This window comes from Dysidea avara, chromosome 1 (genome assembly GCF_963678975.1).
Source record: "Dysidea avara chromosome 1, odDysAvar1.4, whole genome shotgun sequence".
NCBI classification, from domain to species: domain Eukaryota; kingdom Metazoa; phylum Porifera; class Demospongiae; order Dictyoceratida; family Dysideidae; genus Dysidea; species Dysidea avara.
The window spans coordinates 41,313,600-41,329,625 of record NC_089272.1 but is presented as its reverse complement, the minus strand read 5'-3'; the positions used below and the strand labels follow the sequence as shown (position 1 = coordinate 41,329,625).

General features: G+C 41.8%; 1 protein-coding gene across 1 annotated transcript in view; it reads right to left on the bottom strand.

The window, feature by feature from the left end:
* Positions 1–1,859: 1,859 nt before the first annotated feature.
* The window catches only part of LOC136246729 (leishmanolysin-like peptidase), a 204,942-nt gene continuing 190,775 nt past the window's right edge, over positions 1,860–16,026 (bottom strand). The window contains exon 5 of the mRNA XM_066038296.1: positions 1,860–1,888. Within this exon, the coding sequence (XP_065894368.1) occupies positions 1,860–1,888 (29 nt within the window). The remainder of the gene's footprint in view (positions 1,889–16,026) is intronic.

The window sequence follows — 16,026 nt, the reverse complement described above, 5'->3', positions numbered from 1 at the left end:
CGTGCTGGACAACTGAATAAAAAGGACCAGATTGCTAAAAGTTTAAAAGTCCCTGTGCTCATCAATGCGGCCCATCTCAGGAGAGGCATCAGAGGAGCGATGCGAGATGGACCTACTTCCACGTATGCACATTGTAGCTGACTGAAGTAGAGAAAAAGACTGTGTGCATCGGATAAAAGCCAGAGTCTGACTGTAACTAGTAGAGCCGCGGCGAGATAGATGGTCAGCCAAACGACGGTAGAAAACTATTTCCTCCCTTCCCATACCTCCAGTGGTCGCAAACACAAGGGGAGTGAAGGAGGCCTGCTCAACCTCTGACACGGTCACCATACTCACGTTTCGTCTGTGCTTCATGACCTCGATACAAAGAGGGGACACTGGTGTTGCAGTAGCTCAGTGCATTAGGATGAAACACCCTTACGTCAAAAAAGGCACTTTGCCGCTGCCCCCAGAATCCCCTAGCATATATGTCTGCCCTAGCCTCATCCTGACGGTTGGCAGTCTTAGGTGCAATGGTCTCCCCAGTAAGTGGCTGTAAAGGTGGCTCGAGGGCCACACCATGACATGTCTTGGAAAGCCACTCTGCAGTGATGTTTCGCAAAGCATTGTGGCGAACAAATGTGAGGCCTCCATGTCTGCAAATCATAGCATGATCCGCAGAAAATGGGACCCCACAAATACAGTGACTGGGTATGTTCAGGAGCTTCCGGCCGTATTTAAGATGCAAGGCATCCCAAAATTCTTGCTTCATCAGATGGAATCCCTGCTCTGCTAAAGGCAATGCTGTCAGCCAGGCAGAAGCACCCGGTTCACTGTTCAGGTCTAAAACTCTTTGGGATTGTGACGAAAGATTAGATTTGATCGTAGAAGCCCTCCCCCTCAAAGTAGAGCGACGATCCTGATGAATCTGAGCCTTGATAGAACTAACGTCGGGTAGAGGGGCTAGTAGATTCTGAGCAACAATCAAAGATCTCAGAGAGTGTGTGATTTTATAGATGCAGTAAACTGAGAATCAGCAATGTCTACAGGATTGACAATACCCAAGCCACCTAGGCGGCAGGGTAGAGAGAGCACATCACGCTCTAAGGCAGAACAAGCACCATGGCCAGTGAGGGCAGGGATCAGCTTCAAACTGATGGCATCCTCTAGAGGCTGAAACAGGGGCCCGACATTGGGGATGGTCCTCATGATGTATACCCACCGGCCTATCATCCCATGAGTGAAAGCACAAAAAGCCGCATGAGGACGATTTGTAGCAATCTCAGCCAAAGCAAGCACTTCACTAGACCAAGAACAAACCTTCTTGGCCACAAACCCCTCTGAAAATTCTCGAGAGCCCAATGCAGCCCCAAGATGGTGCTGGCCCTGATCAGTAATCTGCATACCAGTGTCAGCAAAGATAGATTTTGCAATAGTTAACAAATGAGGCTTTACAATCAACACTGTCTTAGATGCATTAGAAAAATACCCAAAATTAGGTCCCAAAGAGGATAGTATCTGCCACCATTTATGCAAAAGTTTCAGTTTCCCCACCGCAGTGGCATCATCTGCAAACCTTACCTGCCCAACACTGGGGACTGCCACACGGAGTCTTTTAATTAAGGGAACCACAGCCAGGGCATACATTGCCATTGCGAGAGGATCTCCTTGAGTTGTTCCTTCACAAGATGGGATTTCACCCTCTCCAACTACAAACAATTGGACTGGCTGAGCATAAGTGTTGTTCAGGATAGTAGAAAATGCAGGACAAAGGATGGATATATTATGTAGGAAGGCAGCTTGGCGATTCACACAATTGAATGCATTAGTAGCATCCACTAAGAGTGCAGCTTCACAATCACTGTCATCAAACATATTCTTCATAGCATGTACAGCAGCCTCAGAGCCAGCTGATTGTCCCGCACAGGTCTGTAATGGGCCAGCAGCCAGTGCAATATCATCGCCTATAACATAAAGGATCGCCTTAGCAACAATTCTACGGGGCACGTCACCAATACCTATTGGTCTCACACCTGGGCGTTTGTCGAGAGATATCAGCCTGCAAGCAACAAAAGGCATCAAAATTGCAGGTTCAACTGTAGTTATGGATAAGCAGCGGGCAACAGAGGCCAAGGCTTGGCACAGTTCAACAGAAGCCTCATTAAAAGAGGTGCACAGACGCTTCCACCCATAAGTATCCACACCAGACAAACCGGCAGCACCATGAGTATTAAGTGCTGCATGCTTGATAAGATCGCCTGTGAGAGAGTCAAAGATTATCGGATCAAACTGGGGAGTGATTGGATCACCAGTAGGATCTAGAAGAACGTCAGGGGTAGCAAACTTTGCTGATGGATGTCTCTCTAATAGAATGTCTCTAGCAGTTCGATATACAGGATTTCCCAATGGATCCACACCACAAGGAATCATTGAGTCTAGTGACAACACTCCACCTTTTGAATCCTCCGACAGTAAACGAAGAGCCATACTAACCTTGCCCTCAGACATTAAATGATCAAACAGACGAGAGCGATCATGGAGCTTCCCCCCTAGTGAATTATTCTGCCTAAGGCGGTCCTGTATACACTGACCCTCACGCAGCAGATCATCAAAAGACCCCTTGCACCATAAATCCAGTCTTCGTATCAAATGAGATGAATGACCTTTAGCCTTGCTGTTCTTGTAAGGTTTTTGTAGAAGTAAAGATTGCATCACAGACACTGCTAACAGGGCAATGGAGTGAAGGGCAGAATTCTCTGCAAAACACTGATACAATCTTGCAAGTTCTTTCACAAATCGCTTTCCAGCCTTGCCAAAGGGTATCAGAAACACATTTGGCTTCCAGTGGACAACTGTTTCATACGCTGACAACATGAAGTTGCAGACAAGTTCACCATGAACATCGCCCCACTGGAAATCAGTGTAGGGTGCATACACAGGTGTTGGGCCTGATGTAGTCTCTGAAGCACATTGCTCACCATTAGTCATGTTGTATCCAGAACAATGTGGACAGACAAAATCATCCTGAGATGCTCCTATCCGGACAGCATCCGGATATGACAACCCTAAGCAGTCAAAATGGTACCACACACAACAACCCTCACACTGTTTATCACAACACAGCATCAGGCGTCCATCATCAACTCCCCCACAACAGCACCATAATCCGTCTGGATCGTCCACAGCTGAACGAGGACAGTCACCCGCTATCGCAGCAGCCTCCTGCGCACGAATGCGCGCACTCCGGCGAAGGGACATAAACTAGAAGAGCTGGTCAAGGTAGAGTCGATTTAAAGCCCACCATGACCTAGAACAACGCAAAGAGAGAAGCCCACCATGTAGGCAACGGAGATACGTACCTCTGATAAACCGTTCACAGTTCCGGCAAGTATTTCCCCGAAAAATGCTACCAGCAGCGTTTAAGCCAACAGAGGGTTCCCCTCGAGCTGCGATCACGTGAGTCAGTTTTTTACTACTCTTGTAAAGTAGCTATTTTGATATGCTGTGGTGTTTGCGCTTGGGTGGATAAAGTGAAGTGGATGGTGGTGGCGAGTATGTCTAGTTGTCCTCAGAAAATGTGGTGGTATCAATGCGGCTCAAGAAGCCGGCGCGCCACACCGTGAGTATATTTACAGGAAGAAAGTAAACGCGATTTCACACCTTTGTAGCTCCGTAATTCCTTATCCGATTGAAACCAAAGTTGCTACAGACGTGCCAGCTAGGTACGGGAGTCCACATTCCATATTTGAAGAAATCGCTCCAGCCATTTCCGAAATACGAGCGGCCAAAGTTAGGGTTTTTTTTCTTGGTTTTTTCTTCTTTTTGCACACTTCGCAAAATCCGCCATAAAACACGAATTCGTGCTCCAATCGGGCTGAAATTTGGCATACGTAAAGGGCTCATTAAGACGAATATCAGTACCAAGTTTGGTAGGAATCCGATGAACATTCACGGAGTTATTACCGATTATTTGCGTAAAATAAGGTCGAAGGTCTGTCACGCCCACAGGGTAAACCGCTTGAAGGAATGAGCTGAAAATTGCTATGTAGATGGAGTAACTATCGTAGGAGTGCCTCTTTGTGGTTTTAAAGGAATCCAGTTAAGGGCCATCGAGATATGACACAAAATCCAACCTGTGTAACAATTACGCGATCGATTTTTATGAATAAAAATCTATTAGTTTTCACGCCTACCAGGCAAACCGCTTAGAGCAATGAGCTGAAAATCGGTGTGTAGCTGGAATAATTATCATAGAAAGTCCTTGCAGTAGTACAGAAGAATCGAATAACATACCACTGAGTTATGATTCCAAAGCCAACTACGTGTAGCACATGCGAGATCGAGATACTCTAATAGAACAGTCACCCTAATAGAACATTCAGCTACGTTTATAACTTAGTCCATTTTAGAATTATATTACATTGCAAATTATTCTGTAGGGAGTTCAGCTACAACAGTTAATCTTATAGACAATTCACTACAAGCAAGTCACCCTGTAGAGAGTTCAGCTAAAAATATGTCGCTGTAGAGATTCAGAACATTATAAGTCACACTGAAGAGAATTCAGTTATAAACAAGTCATCCTGTATAGAATTCAGCTACAAACAAGTCACTGCATAGAGGATTCAGCTACAAAAAAGCTACCCAGTAGAGAGTTTATCTAGATCAGTTACAAACAAGGTACTTTATACAATGTTCAGCTACAAGTAAGTCACTCTGTAGAGAGTTCAGCTACAACCAAGTCACTCTGTAGTACAAACAAGTCACCGTGTAGCTGGAGAGTTCAGCAACCAATCAAAAAACCACTCTGTAAAGAGTTCAGCTATACAAACATGTTATAACTCTATAGAGAAAGTTATAACTCCATAGAGAGATCAGCTACAAGACATCACCTTATAGAGAGTTCAGTTACAAAGAAACCACCATGTAGAGAGTTCAGCTGCAAACAAATCACCCTGTAGAGAATTCAGCTATGAACAGATCACTCTATAGAGAGTTCAGTTAGTTAAAGTCATCCTGTAGAGAGATCAGCTAGAAGGATCACCTTGTAGAGAGTTCAACTGCAAATAAATCACCCTGCAGATAGTTCAGCTACAAACAAGTCACCCTGTAGAGAGATCAGCTAGAAGAAGTTACCTTGTAGAGAGTTCAGCTACAAAGAAACCACCATGTAGAGAGTTCAACTGCAAACAAATCATCTGTAGAGAGTTCAGCCAGAAACATGTTCACCCTGTAGAGAGATCAGCTAGAAACAAATCACCCTGTAGAGAGATCAGCTAGAAACAAGTCACCCTGTAGAGAGATCAGCTAGAAACAAGTCACCCTGTAGAGAGATCAGCTATAAAGAAACCATCCTGTAGAGAGTTCAGCTACAATCAAGTTACACTATAGAGAGATCAGCTAGAAACAAACCATCTTGTACAGAGTTCAGTTGCAAAAAATTTATCCTGTAGAGAGTTCAGCCACCCTGTAGAGAGTTAGAACAAGTTACCTTGTAGAGAATTCAGCTACAAAGAAACCACCATGTAGAGAGTTAGACTACAAACAAATCATCTGTAGGGAGTTCAGCCAGAAACAAGTTCACCCTGTAAAGAGATCAGCTAGAAATAAGTCACCCTGTAGAGAGATCAGCTACAAAGAAACCATCCTGTAGAGAGTTCAATTACAAACAGATAACCCTATAGAGAGTTCAGCTAGAAACAAGTCACCGTGTAGAGAGATCAGCTAGAAACAAGTCATCCAGAGATCAGCTAGAAACAAGTCACCTTGTAGAGAGATCAGCTAGAAACATGTCACCCTATAGAGTGATCAGCTACAAAGAAACCATCCTGTAGAGAGTTCAATTACAAACAGATAACCTTATAGAGAGTTCAGCTAGAAACAAGTCACCACGTAGAGAGATCAGCTAGAAGAAGTTACCTTGTAGAGAGTTCAGCTACAAAAAAACCCATCATATAAAGAGCTCAGCTGCAAACAAATCACCCTGTAGAGATTCCAGCTAAGAACAGATCACCCTGTAGAGAGATCAGCTAGAAGAAATCATCTGTAGAGAGTTCAGCCAGAAACAAGTTCACCCTGTAGAGAGATCAGCTAGAAATAAGTCACCCTGTAGAGAGATCAGCTACAAAGAAACCATCCTGTAGAGAGTTCAATTACAAACAGATAACCCTATAGAGAGTTCAGCTAGAAACAAGTCACCGTGTAGAGAGATCAGCTAGAAACAAGTCATCCAGAGATCAGCTAGAAACAAGTCACCTTGTAGAGAGATCAGCTAGAAACATGTCACCCTATAGAGTGATCAGCTACAAAGAAACCATCCTGTAGAGAGTTCAATTACAAACAGATAACCTTATAGAGAGTTCAGCTAGAAACAAGTCACCACGTAGAGAGATCAGCTAGAAGAAGTTACCTTGTAGAGAGTTCAGCTACAAAAAAACCCATCATACAAAGAGCTCAGCTGCAAACAAATCACCCTGTAGAGATTCCAGCTAAGAACAGATCACCCTGTAGAGAGATCAGCTAGAAGAAATCATCTGTAGAGAGTTCAGCCAGAAACAAGTTCACCCTGTAGAGAGATCAGCTAGAAATAAGTCACCCTGTAGAGAGATCAGCTACAAAGAAACCATCCTGTAGAGAGTTCAATTACAAACAGATAACCCTATAGAGAGTTCAGCTAGAAACAAGTCACTGTGTAGAGAGATCAGCTAGAAACAAGTCACTCTGTAGAGAGATCAGCTACAAAGAAACCATCCTGTAGAGAGTGCAATTACAAACAGATAACCTTACAGAGAGAAACAAGTCACCGTGTAGAGAGATCAGCTAGAAACAAGTCATCCAGAGATCAGCTAGAAACAACTCACCATGTAGAGTGATCAGCTACAAAGAAACCATCCTGTAGAGAGTTCAATTACAAACAGATAACCCTATAGAGAGATCAGCTAGAATCAAGTCACCCTGTAGAGAGATCAGCTAGAAACAAGTCACCGTGTAGAGAGATCGGCTACAAAGAAACCATCCTGTAGAGAGTTCAATTACAAACAGATGACCTTATAGAGAGTTCAGCTAGAAACAAGTCACCGCATAGAGAGATCAGCTATAGAAACAAGTTACCCTGTAGAGAGATCAGCTACACTGAAACCATCCTGTAGAGAGTTCAGAGTTACACTATAGAGAGATCAGCTAGAAACAAATCATCTTGCAGAGAGTTCAGTTACAAACAAATCACACTGTAGAGAGTTCAGCCACCCTGTAGAGAGTTCAGCTAGAACAAGATACCTTGTAGAGAGTTCAGCTACAAAGAAATCACCCTGTAGAGAGTTCAGCTAGAAACAAATCATCCTGTAGAGAGTTCAGCAAGAAATAAATCACCCAGAAAAGAGTTCAGCTACAAACAATGAGAATTTCAGCTACAGTTCAGTTATGTAAGAAGTCACCTTATTAACTACAGTATGTGATAATCATCATTCAATGTTAAATACACAAATATTTCATCAGACAAAAGCTATTCACACTCCTTTGTTCCACAATTCCTGCAGTAAAGAATAAAACAAGTTAAAAGGAAGCATCAAATCCATATGGCCAGTTTTGTGGCTTGCAATACAAAAAGAAGTGATCAAAACAGCCAAGCTGTAAAAAGAGTGCGGCCCCTAAAAAGGCCAAGGTGAAAAAAGATGTGAAATCCAAGGTGGCGGCCAAGAAATGGCTTTGATGGTAGGTTAATGGCAAAAATTTTAATTACGACAATTCAGGTGAATTTGGTGCCGAATCATAGTGGAGGAGGCAATGCAAATTCACCAGAATTTTCGTAATTAAAATTTTTGCCATTAACCTACCATCACAGCCATTTCTTGGCCGCCACCTTGGATTTCACATCTTTTTTCACCTTGGCCTTTTGGGGGGCCGCACTCTTTTTTACAGTTTGGCTTATTTGGTTTAGATCAAGACACACGATAGTGTGTCGTGCGGCCCAAGAAGCCGGCGCGCCACACCGTGAGTATATTAACAGGAAGAAAGAAAACGCAATTGTCACACCTATGTAGCTCTGTGATCCCTTATCCGATTGGAACCAAATTTGCTACAGACGTGCCGGCCATTTATGGGAGTATACATACCAAATTTGAAAAGAAAATCGGTCCAGCCATTTCCGAGATACGAGCGAACAAAATTTCGTTTAAAATTCTTCGTTTTTTCTTCTTCATCTTCTTCATTTCGCAAAATCTGTCATAAAACACGAATGCGTACTCGGATAGGGCTGAAATTTGGCACACGTGAAGGGCTCATTAAGGCGGATCTCAGTACCAACTTTGGTAGGAATCCGATGAACATACACGGAGTTATGACCAATTATGAGCGCAACTCTCTGTTTGTCTGTGGCGCCACAATTCCCGAACATTTTTACATCTATTTAGCCTGTTGCCTGGCAGTTCTTTGTGGGAGTTGAACTCTGTTTCATGCTCCCACTCCCTGCAGTTTGGTCGGTAGTCTGCTGAAGGGCTTTCTTCTTAAGGCCCCTGTCCGGGGGTTTTGCTGTGTGTATGCTGGCGGTCCATGCGGTGTTTTTGTAGGTCTGTGTAGGCTCTGTAGATTTAGCTGCTTTTTCTTTATTCTGCTTTTTGTCATTTATAAATTAAATTAGGTTTAACTTCTAGCTAGAGATCGGGGAGGATGGGAGTGCCATTAGGGCCGGTGTCACAGTGATATATGTTAGAACTATTTTGTTAGAACTATTATGTTAGAACTATTATGTTAGAACCTTCTCTTAGAACTATTTTACCATTCTTAATCCGATACAATTTATCCTGCTTGTTGAGCTCACTTAGCCTGGCACGTAGTTGTTTGTTCCGTATTTGCTCTTGTGGGGTTAAGTCAGGTGTTATAAATACTTTAGTGACACGAGTCGGGTGCTCCTTCTTATGCAAGTTCAACCTGTTGCGGAGAATTTTAAACTTTTCCTCTCTTGTTGACAAAGTAACTTTCGTGAGTCTGGGCCTTCCAGTCTGTTTACCAATCCGTGTTACATTACTGATGTGAGCATTAACTCCAATGTATTTATTAATCTAATCAAAAACAGCCAAGCTGTAAAAAAAGGTGCGGCCCCCAAAAAGGCCATGGTGAAAAAAGATGTGAAATCCAAGGTGGCGGCCAAGAAATTGCTGTGATGGTAGGTTAATGGTTACATTTTAATAACGACAATTCAGGTGAATTTGGTGCCAAGACCAAGCGGCACCAAATTTACCTGAATTGTCGTTATTAAAATGTAACCATTAACCTACCATCACAGCCATTTCTTGGCCGCCACCTTGGATTTCACATCTTTTTTCACCATGGCCTTTTTGGGGGCCGCACTTTTTTTTACAGCTTGGCTGTTTTTGATTAGATATCACTTCTTTTTGTATTTGTATACTGCAAAGCCGGCCTATGGCTGGCTTTGGGGCTTTTTTAACCCATGTGTTTTTTTCTTTACTACAGGAAGAAGAAAAGAACTTAAAAGAAGAATTTTAGTACTTAAATTATATTTGATTTTATTAGTAATTATACAAATTATATACATATATTTATTACATGCCCATTATTCCCAACAGGATATTTTTTTGCAGCTGATCTCTCTACTGGGTGACTTGAAATGTAGCTGAATTATATACAGGATGGTTTCTTTGTAGCTAAACTCTCTACAAGGTAACCTATTCTAGCTGGTCTCTCTACAGGGTATTTTGATTCTAGCTGAACTCTCTACAGGTGATTTGTTTGCAGCTAAACTCTCTACATGGTGGTGTCTTTGTAGCCGAACTCTCTACATGATGGTTTCTTTGTAGCTAAACTCTCTATAAGGTGACTTTGTCTAGCTGAACTCTCTACAGGGTGATTTTTTTGTAGCTGAACTCTCTGCAGGGTGATTTGTTTGTAGCTGAACTCTCTACATGATGGTTTCTTTGTAGCTGAACTCTCTACAAGGTGACTTCGTCCAGCTGATCTCTCTACGGGGTGATTTGTTTCTAGCTGAACTCTCTACAGGTGATTTGTTTGCAGCTAAACTCTCTACATGATGGTTTCTTTGTAGCTGAACTCCCTACATGATGGTTTCTTTGTAGCTGAACTATCTACAAGGTAACTTCTTCTCTACAGGGTGATTTGTTGTAGTTGAATTCTCTACAAGGTGGTTTGTATGAGGCTGAACTCTCTACATGGCGGTTTCTTTGTAGCTGAACTCTCTACAGAGTGATTTGTTTGCAGCTGAACTCTCTACATGATGGTTTCTTTGTAACTGAACACACTACAAGGTGACTTCTTCTAGCTGATCTTTCTACAGGGTGAATTGTTGTAGCTGAACTATCTACAAGGTAACTTCTTCTAGCTGATCTCTATACAGGGTAATTTGTTTGTAGTTGAATTCTGTACAGGTGGTTTCTTAGTAGCTGAACTCTGTACATGATGGTTTCTTTGTAGCAGAACTCTTTACAAGGTGACTTCTTCTAGCTGAACTCTCTACGGGGTAATTTCTTTGTAGCTGAACTCTCTATATAATGGTTTCTTTGTAACTGAACTCTCTACAAGGTAACTTCTTCTAGCTGATCTTTCTACTGGGTGATTTGTTTGCAGCTGAACTCTCTACATGGTGGTTTCTTTGTTGCTGAACTCTCTACAAGGTGAATTCTTCTACCTGATCTCTCTACAGGGTGATTTGTTTGTAACTGAACTCTGTACAAGTGCGTTTTTGTGGGTGATCTCACTGCAGGTTGATTTGTTTGTAGCTGAACTCACTAAAGGGTGATTTTGCTTGTAGCTGAACTCCTTGCATTGTATCTAGTTTCTAGCTGACCTCTCTACAGGGTGATTTGTTTGTAGCTGATCTCTCTACAAGTTGATTTGTGTGTAGCTGATCTCTCTGCAGGTTGATTAATTTTCAGCCGATCTCTCTACAAGGTAATTTGTTTGTAGCTGAACTGTCTGTAAAGTGATTTATTTGTAGCTGATCTCTCTGCAGGTTGATTTGTTTTAGCTGAACTCTCTACAGGGTGATTTACTTGTAGCTGAACTCCTTACATTGTGTCTAGTTTCTAGCTGATCTTTCTACAGGGTGATTTGTTTGTAGCTGGTCTCTCTACAAGTTGATTTGTGTGTAGCTGATCTTTCTACAGGTTGATTTGTTTGTAGCCAATCTCTCTACAGGGTAATTTGTTTATAGCTGAACTCTGCACAAGGTGCTCTTTTGTAGGTGATCTCACTGCAGGTTGATTTGTTTGTAGCTGAACTCACTAAAGGGTGATTTGCTTGTAGCTGAACTCCTTACATTGTGTCTAGTTTCTAGCTGATCTCTCTACAGAGTGATTTGTTTGTAGCTGAACTCTCTATAAGGTGATTTGTTTGCAGCTGAACTCTCTACATGGTGGTTTCTTTGTTGCTGAACTCTCTACAGGGTGTTTTGCTTGTAGCTACTCTCTACAGGGTGATTTGTTTCTAGCTCATCTGTCTACAGGTTGATTTGTGTGTAACTGATCTCTCTACAAGCTGATTTGTTTGTAGCTGAATTCTCTGCAAAGTGTTTTGTTTGTAGCTGACCTCTCTTCAGGGTGATTTGTTTCTAGCTGATCTCTCTACAGGGTGATTTTTTTGTAGCTGACCTCTCTTCAGGGTGATTTGTTTCTAGCTGATATCTATACAGGGTGATTTTTTGTACCTGACCTATCTTCAGGGTGATTTGTTTCTAGCTGATCGCTCTACAGGTTGGTTTGTTTGTAGCTGAACTCTCTACACGGTGATTTGCTTGTAGCTGAACTCCTTACATTGTGTCTAGTTTCTAGCTGATCTTTCTACAGGGTGATTTGTTTGTAGCTGATCTCTCTACAAGTTGAATTGTGTGTAGCTGATCTCTCTGCAGGTTGATTTGTTTGTAGCCGATCTCTCTATAGGGTAATTTGTTTGTAGCTGAACTCTCTATAAGGTGATTTGTTTGTAGTTGATCTCTCTGCAGGTTGATTTGTTTTAGCTGAACTCTCTACAGGCTGATTTGTTTGTAGCCGATCTCTCTACAGGGTAATTTGTTTGTAGCTGAACTCTCTACATGGTGGTTTCTTTGTTGCTGAACTCTCTACAGTGTGTTTTGCTTGTAGCTGATCTCTCTACAGAGCAATTTGTTTGTAGCCGATCTCTCTACAGGGTGATTTTTTTGTAGCTGACCTCTCTTCAGTGTGATTTATTTCTAGCTGATCTCTCTACAGGGTGAATTTTTGTAGCTGACCTCTCTTCAGGGTGATTTGTTTCTAGCTGATTGCTCTACAGGTTGATTTGTTTGTAGATCAACTCTCTACAGGGTAATTTACTTGTAGCTGAACTCCTTACTTTGTGTCTAGTTTGTAGCTGATCTCTCTATAGGGAGATTTGTTTGTAGCTGAACTCCTTACATTGTGTGTAGTTTCTAGCTGATCTCTCTACAGGGTGATTTGCTTGTAGCTCATCTCTCTACAAGTTGATTTGTGTGTAGCTGATCTCTCTACAGGTTGATTTGTTTGTAGCCAATCTCTCTACAGGGTAATTTGTTTGTAGCTGAACTCTCTATAATGTGATTTGTTTGTAGCTGATCTCACTGCAGGTTGATTTGTTTTAGCTGAACTCTCTACAGGGTGATTGCTTGTAGCTGAACTCCTTACATTGTGTCTAGTTTCTAGCTGATGTCTCTACAGGGTGATTTTTTGTAGCTGAACTCTCTACAGGGTGATTTGTTTCTAGCTTATCTCTCTACAGGTAGATTTGTGTTGATTTGTTCATTGCTGATCGCTCTAATGGTTGATTTGTTGTAGCTGAACACTCTGCAAAGTGTTTTGTTTGTAGCTGATCACTCTAAAGGGTAATTTGTTTGTAGCTGAACTCTCTCCACAGTGACTTGTGTGTAGCTGAGTTCTGTGTAACTGAATTCTCTAGAGAGTGACTTAATTGTAGCTGAATTCTCTACACAGTGCATGACTTTTTTATAGCTGAACTTTCTTCAGTGTGACTTGTAATGTTCTGAATCTCTATAGTGATATATTTGCTTGACTCTCCACATGGTGACTGTCTTCTTGCTGAACTGTCTATAAGATTAACTGTTTGCAGCTGAATTCCCTACAGAATAACTTGTGATGTAATAAAATTCTATAATGGAGTAAATAAATTAGCCGAATGCTCTATTAGGGTGACTGTTCTATTAGAGTATCTCGATCTCGCATTTGCTACACGGAGTTGGCTTTCGAATCATAACTCAGTGGTTTGTAATCCGATTCTTCTGTACTACTGCAAGGACTTTCTATGAAGATTATTCCAGCTATACACCAATTTTCAGCTCATTGCTCTAAGCGGTTTGCCTAGTAGGCGTGAAAACTAATACTTTTTTATTCATAAAAATCGATCGCGTAATTGTGACACAGGTTGGGTTTTGTGTCATATCTCCGTGGTCTTTATCTCGATTCCTTTCAAACCACCAAAAGGCACTCCTACGATGGTTACTCCATCTACATAGCAATTTTCAACTCATTCCATGAAGCGGTTTACCCTGTAGGCGTGACAACAAATCGATCTTGTTTTACGCGAATAATCGGTCATAACTCCTGAACCATTCATCGGATTTGTACCAAATTTGATGCTAGGATTCGCCTTTGGACTCCCTTTCTGTGTACCAAATTTCAAGGCGATCGGAGTACGCGTTTGCTTGTTATAGCAATTTTTGCAAGTGTGCGAAAAGACGAAGAAGAAGAAGAAAAAAAAAACAAAGAAAAAAAAACGAAACTTTGGCAGCTCGTATCTCGGAAATGGCTGGAGCGATTTCCTTCAAATTTGGAATGTAGACTCCCTTGGCTGGCGGGCAACTGTGTAGCAAATTTGGTTCCAATCAGATAAGTGATCACCGAGATACAAAGGTGTGAAAATGACGTTTTCCTTCTTCCTGTCAATATACTCACGGTGTGGCGCGCCGGCTTCTTGGGCCGCACGACACACTACCGTGTGTCTTGATCAAGGATGTGACATTCTGAGTATCTTCGTTCTTCCGAATACTGGCTTCCGTTGATGTGGATTCTGGAAGGTTGTGCACAATCAAATTCAGTTTCCGTTTCTCCCGTTCCTTTTCTTCAGATATGATCGCTGCAGTCATTGATGCTATTGATTCAACAGTTACTTCCTTTATAATATACTCCACGTCTTCAGGCACAATATAACACATGCTCAAAATCTAAGTTTATCCAATCGCTATGCATTGTTCACGTGCAGTGAATTAACGAGCGCGATTATTTTGTCACGTGAGGACGCATAGTTGCCATGGCACTAGTATTATTGCAAGAAACCAGCCGCTTTTGCCAAGCCTACAGCAGAAACAGCCGTGGATGAGGTAAGTTAATCTGAGTGCAATGTGAAATAGAGTCTAAAGCAGTTATATGGGCACAATGAGGAGTCTATGACATTTATATACCTTCAGGCCCTTAGGCCACTCCAATTGGTAATTATGTTTCTGGTCCTTTGAAAATGAGTCCTAGGTGCGGGCGGGCGGAATTCAGCAACAAAGCAACAATGAAGTGACTGCTCAATTAGAGTACTTTTTGTGATTTACTGACTGTTCTATTAGAGTATATCGATCTGTATTATGCACTATGTCCATTTCTTGCAGGTTTTCACTGATAAAATACAAATTATGGTTAGATTTAGCATACTTGTTGCAGCCCAATAGCTATTTGTTTCTGAAATCCAGGTTTTTCAAAAAGCTGATGCGGGCATTTTACTCATGTATCTCGTGTATTTCTGAAATTTAACATTCTCCAAAAAAGGATGCGGGCGGTTGACCAGAAACATAATTACCAATTGCAGTGGCCTTAGTATTGCCCTTGCTTCACTCGTGTGCCACAGTCCAGGCCTTCGGGTTTATAAATGATTATGATTATGATTATGATGTGATTTGGGTTGAGGCTTAGAAGCCTGTACACCCATTCAATTACATACATATACATACATAAATTAGATGCAATGAACAAAAATTAACTATGAATATAATTATTACATTAACATAAAATTAAATCTATAGTCATAAAAGTAATTATCTAGCTATAGCTGATTTAAAATTATTTAATAAATGTGACTGGGCCTACAAAAATAGGGCATGTGGGCACACGATTTTTTGCCAACTTTTCAAACTTTCATCACTCATAACTTTTTGTAGCATTATGTGAGCTACTGTATGGCACTGCACATTTTAGCTATTAAAAAGCATTTAATTGGCTTTATGTTGCAAATTACAGAATACAATTGTACCGTTCCAGTACTGAGATATGACCTGTAGAGTGATGGGGTGTAGTTAGTGCCAGCATGGTAAGTGGGTTAGTATTATTGACCCGTTTGACCCAGTGACCCGAATAGTAGTCCAGATGGGACCCGGATCTGACCCAAATGTGACCAGGTTTAATTAAAATAGAGGCGTGCCCCAAGAGCTACATTAAAAGTCCACAAGTTCCACTAGTCAGCCCTACATTTTTTTACACTATAAAAATTGTTTGCAGGAAGTGAGTAGCTACGTATTATCAAGTGGGCGTGGCTCCAAGCACGTATTATTACGTGGGGGTGGCTCCACGTAAGTTTACATGCAGCTACAGAATTTCCAGAAGTTAGTTACCTACATTTCAAGTAGCAACATGGATCTGGTGATGCATGCATGTCCACAGAGAAATGCTGGCACAATTCCGATAAGTTGCATTGGCGTGGCTCTACATACCCCGCACAGACAGCAAAACATATTCCTGAATGGTGGGTGTGGCTCCACGTAAGTTTTTTGAGTGTTTACAACTGCATTTCCATCAATACAATCGAGCTTGTTAACTTATAGTCACACGTGAGTTCATCCGGGTCAAACCCAGATATTGGATAAGACCCACTTGACGCGGTGACCCAAATAATCCGGATGACCCAGCCCACTTACTACGTTGGTTTGTGCCCACATGTCCTGTTTTCGCAGGCCCAGTCACAAATATCATAGACTCCACATTGTGCCGTATAAGTGTTATTTAGCTTGTACAGTGTATGAAGTACACAGTGGCA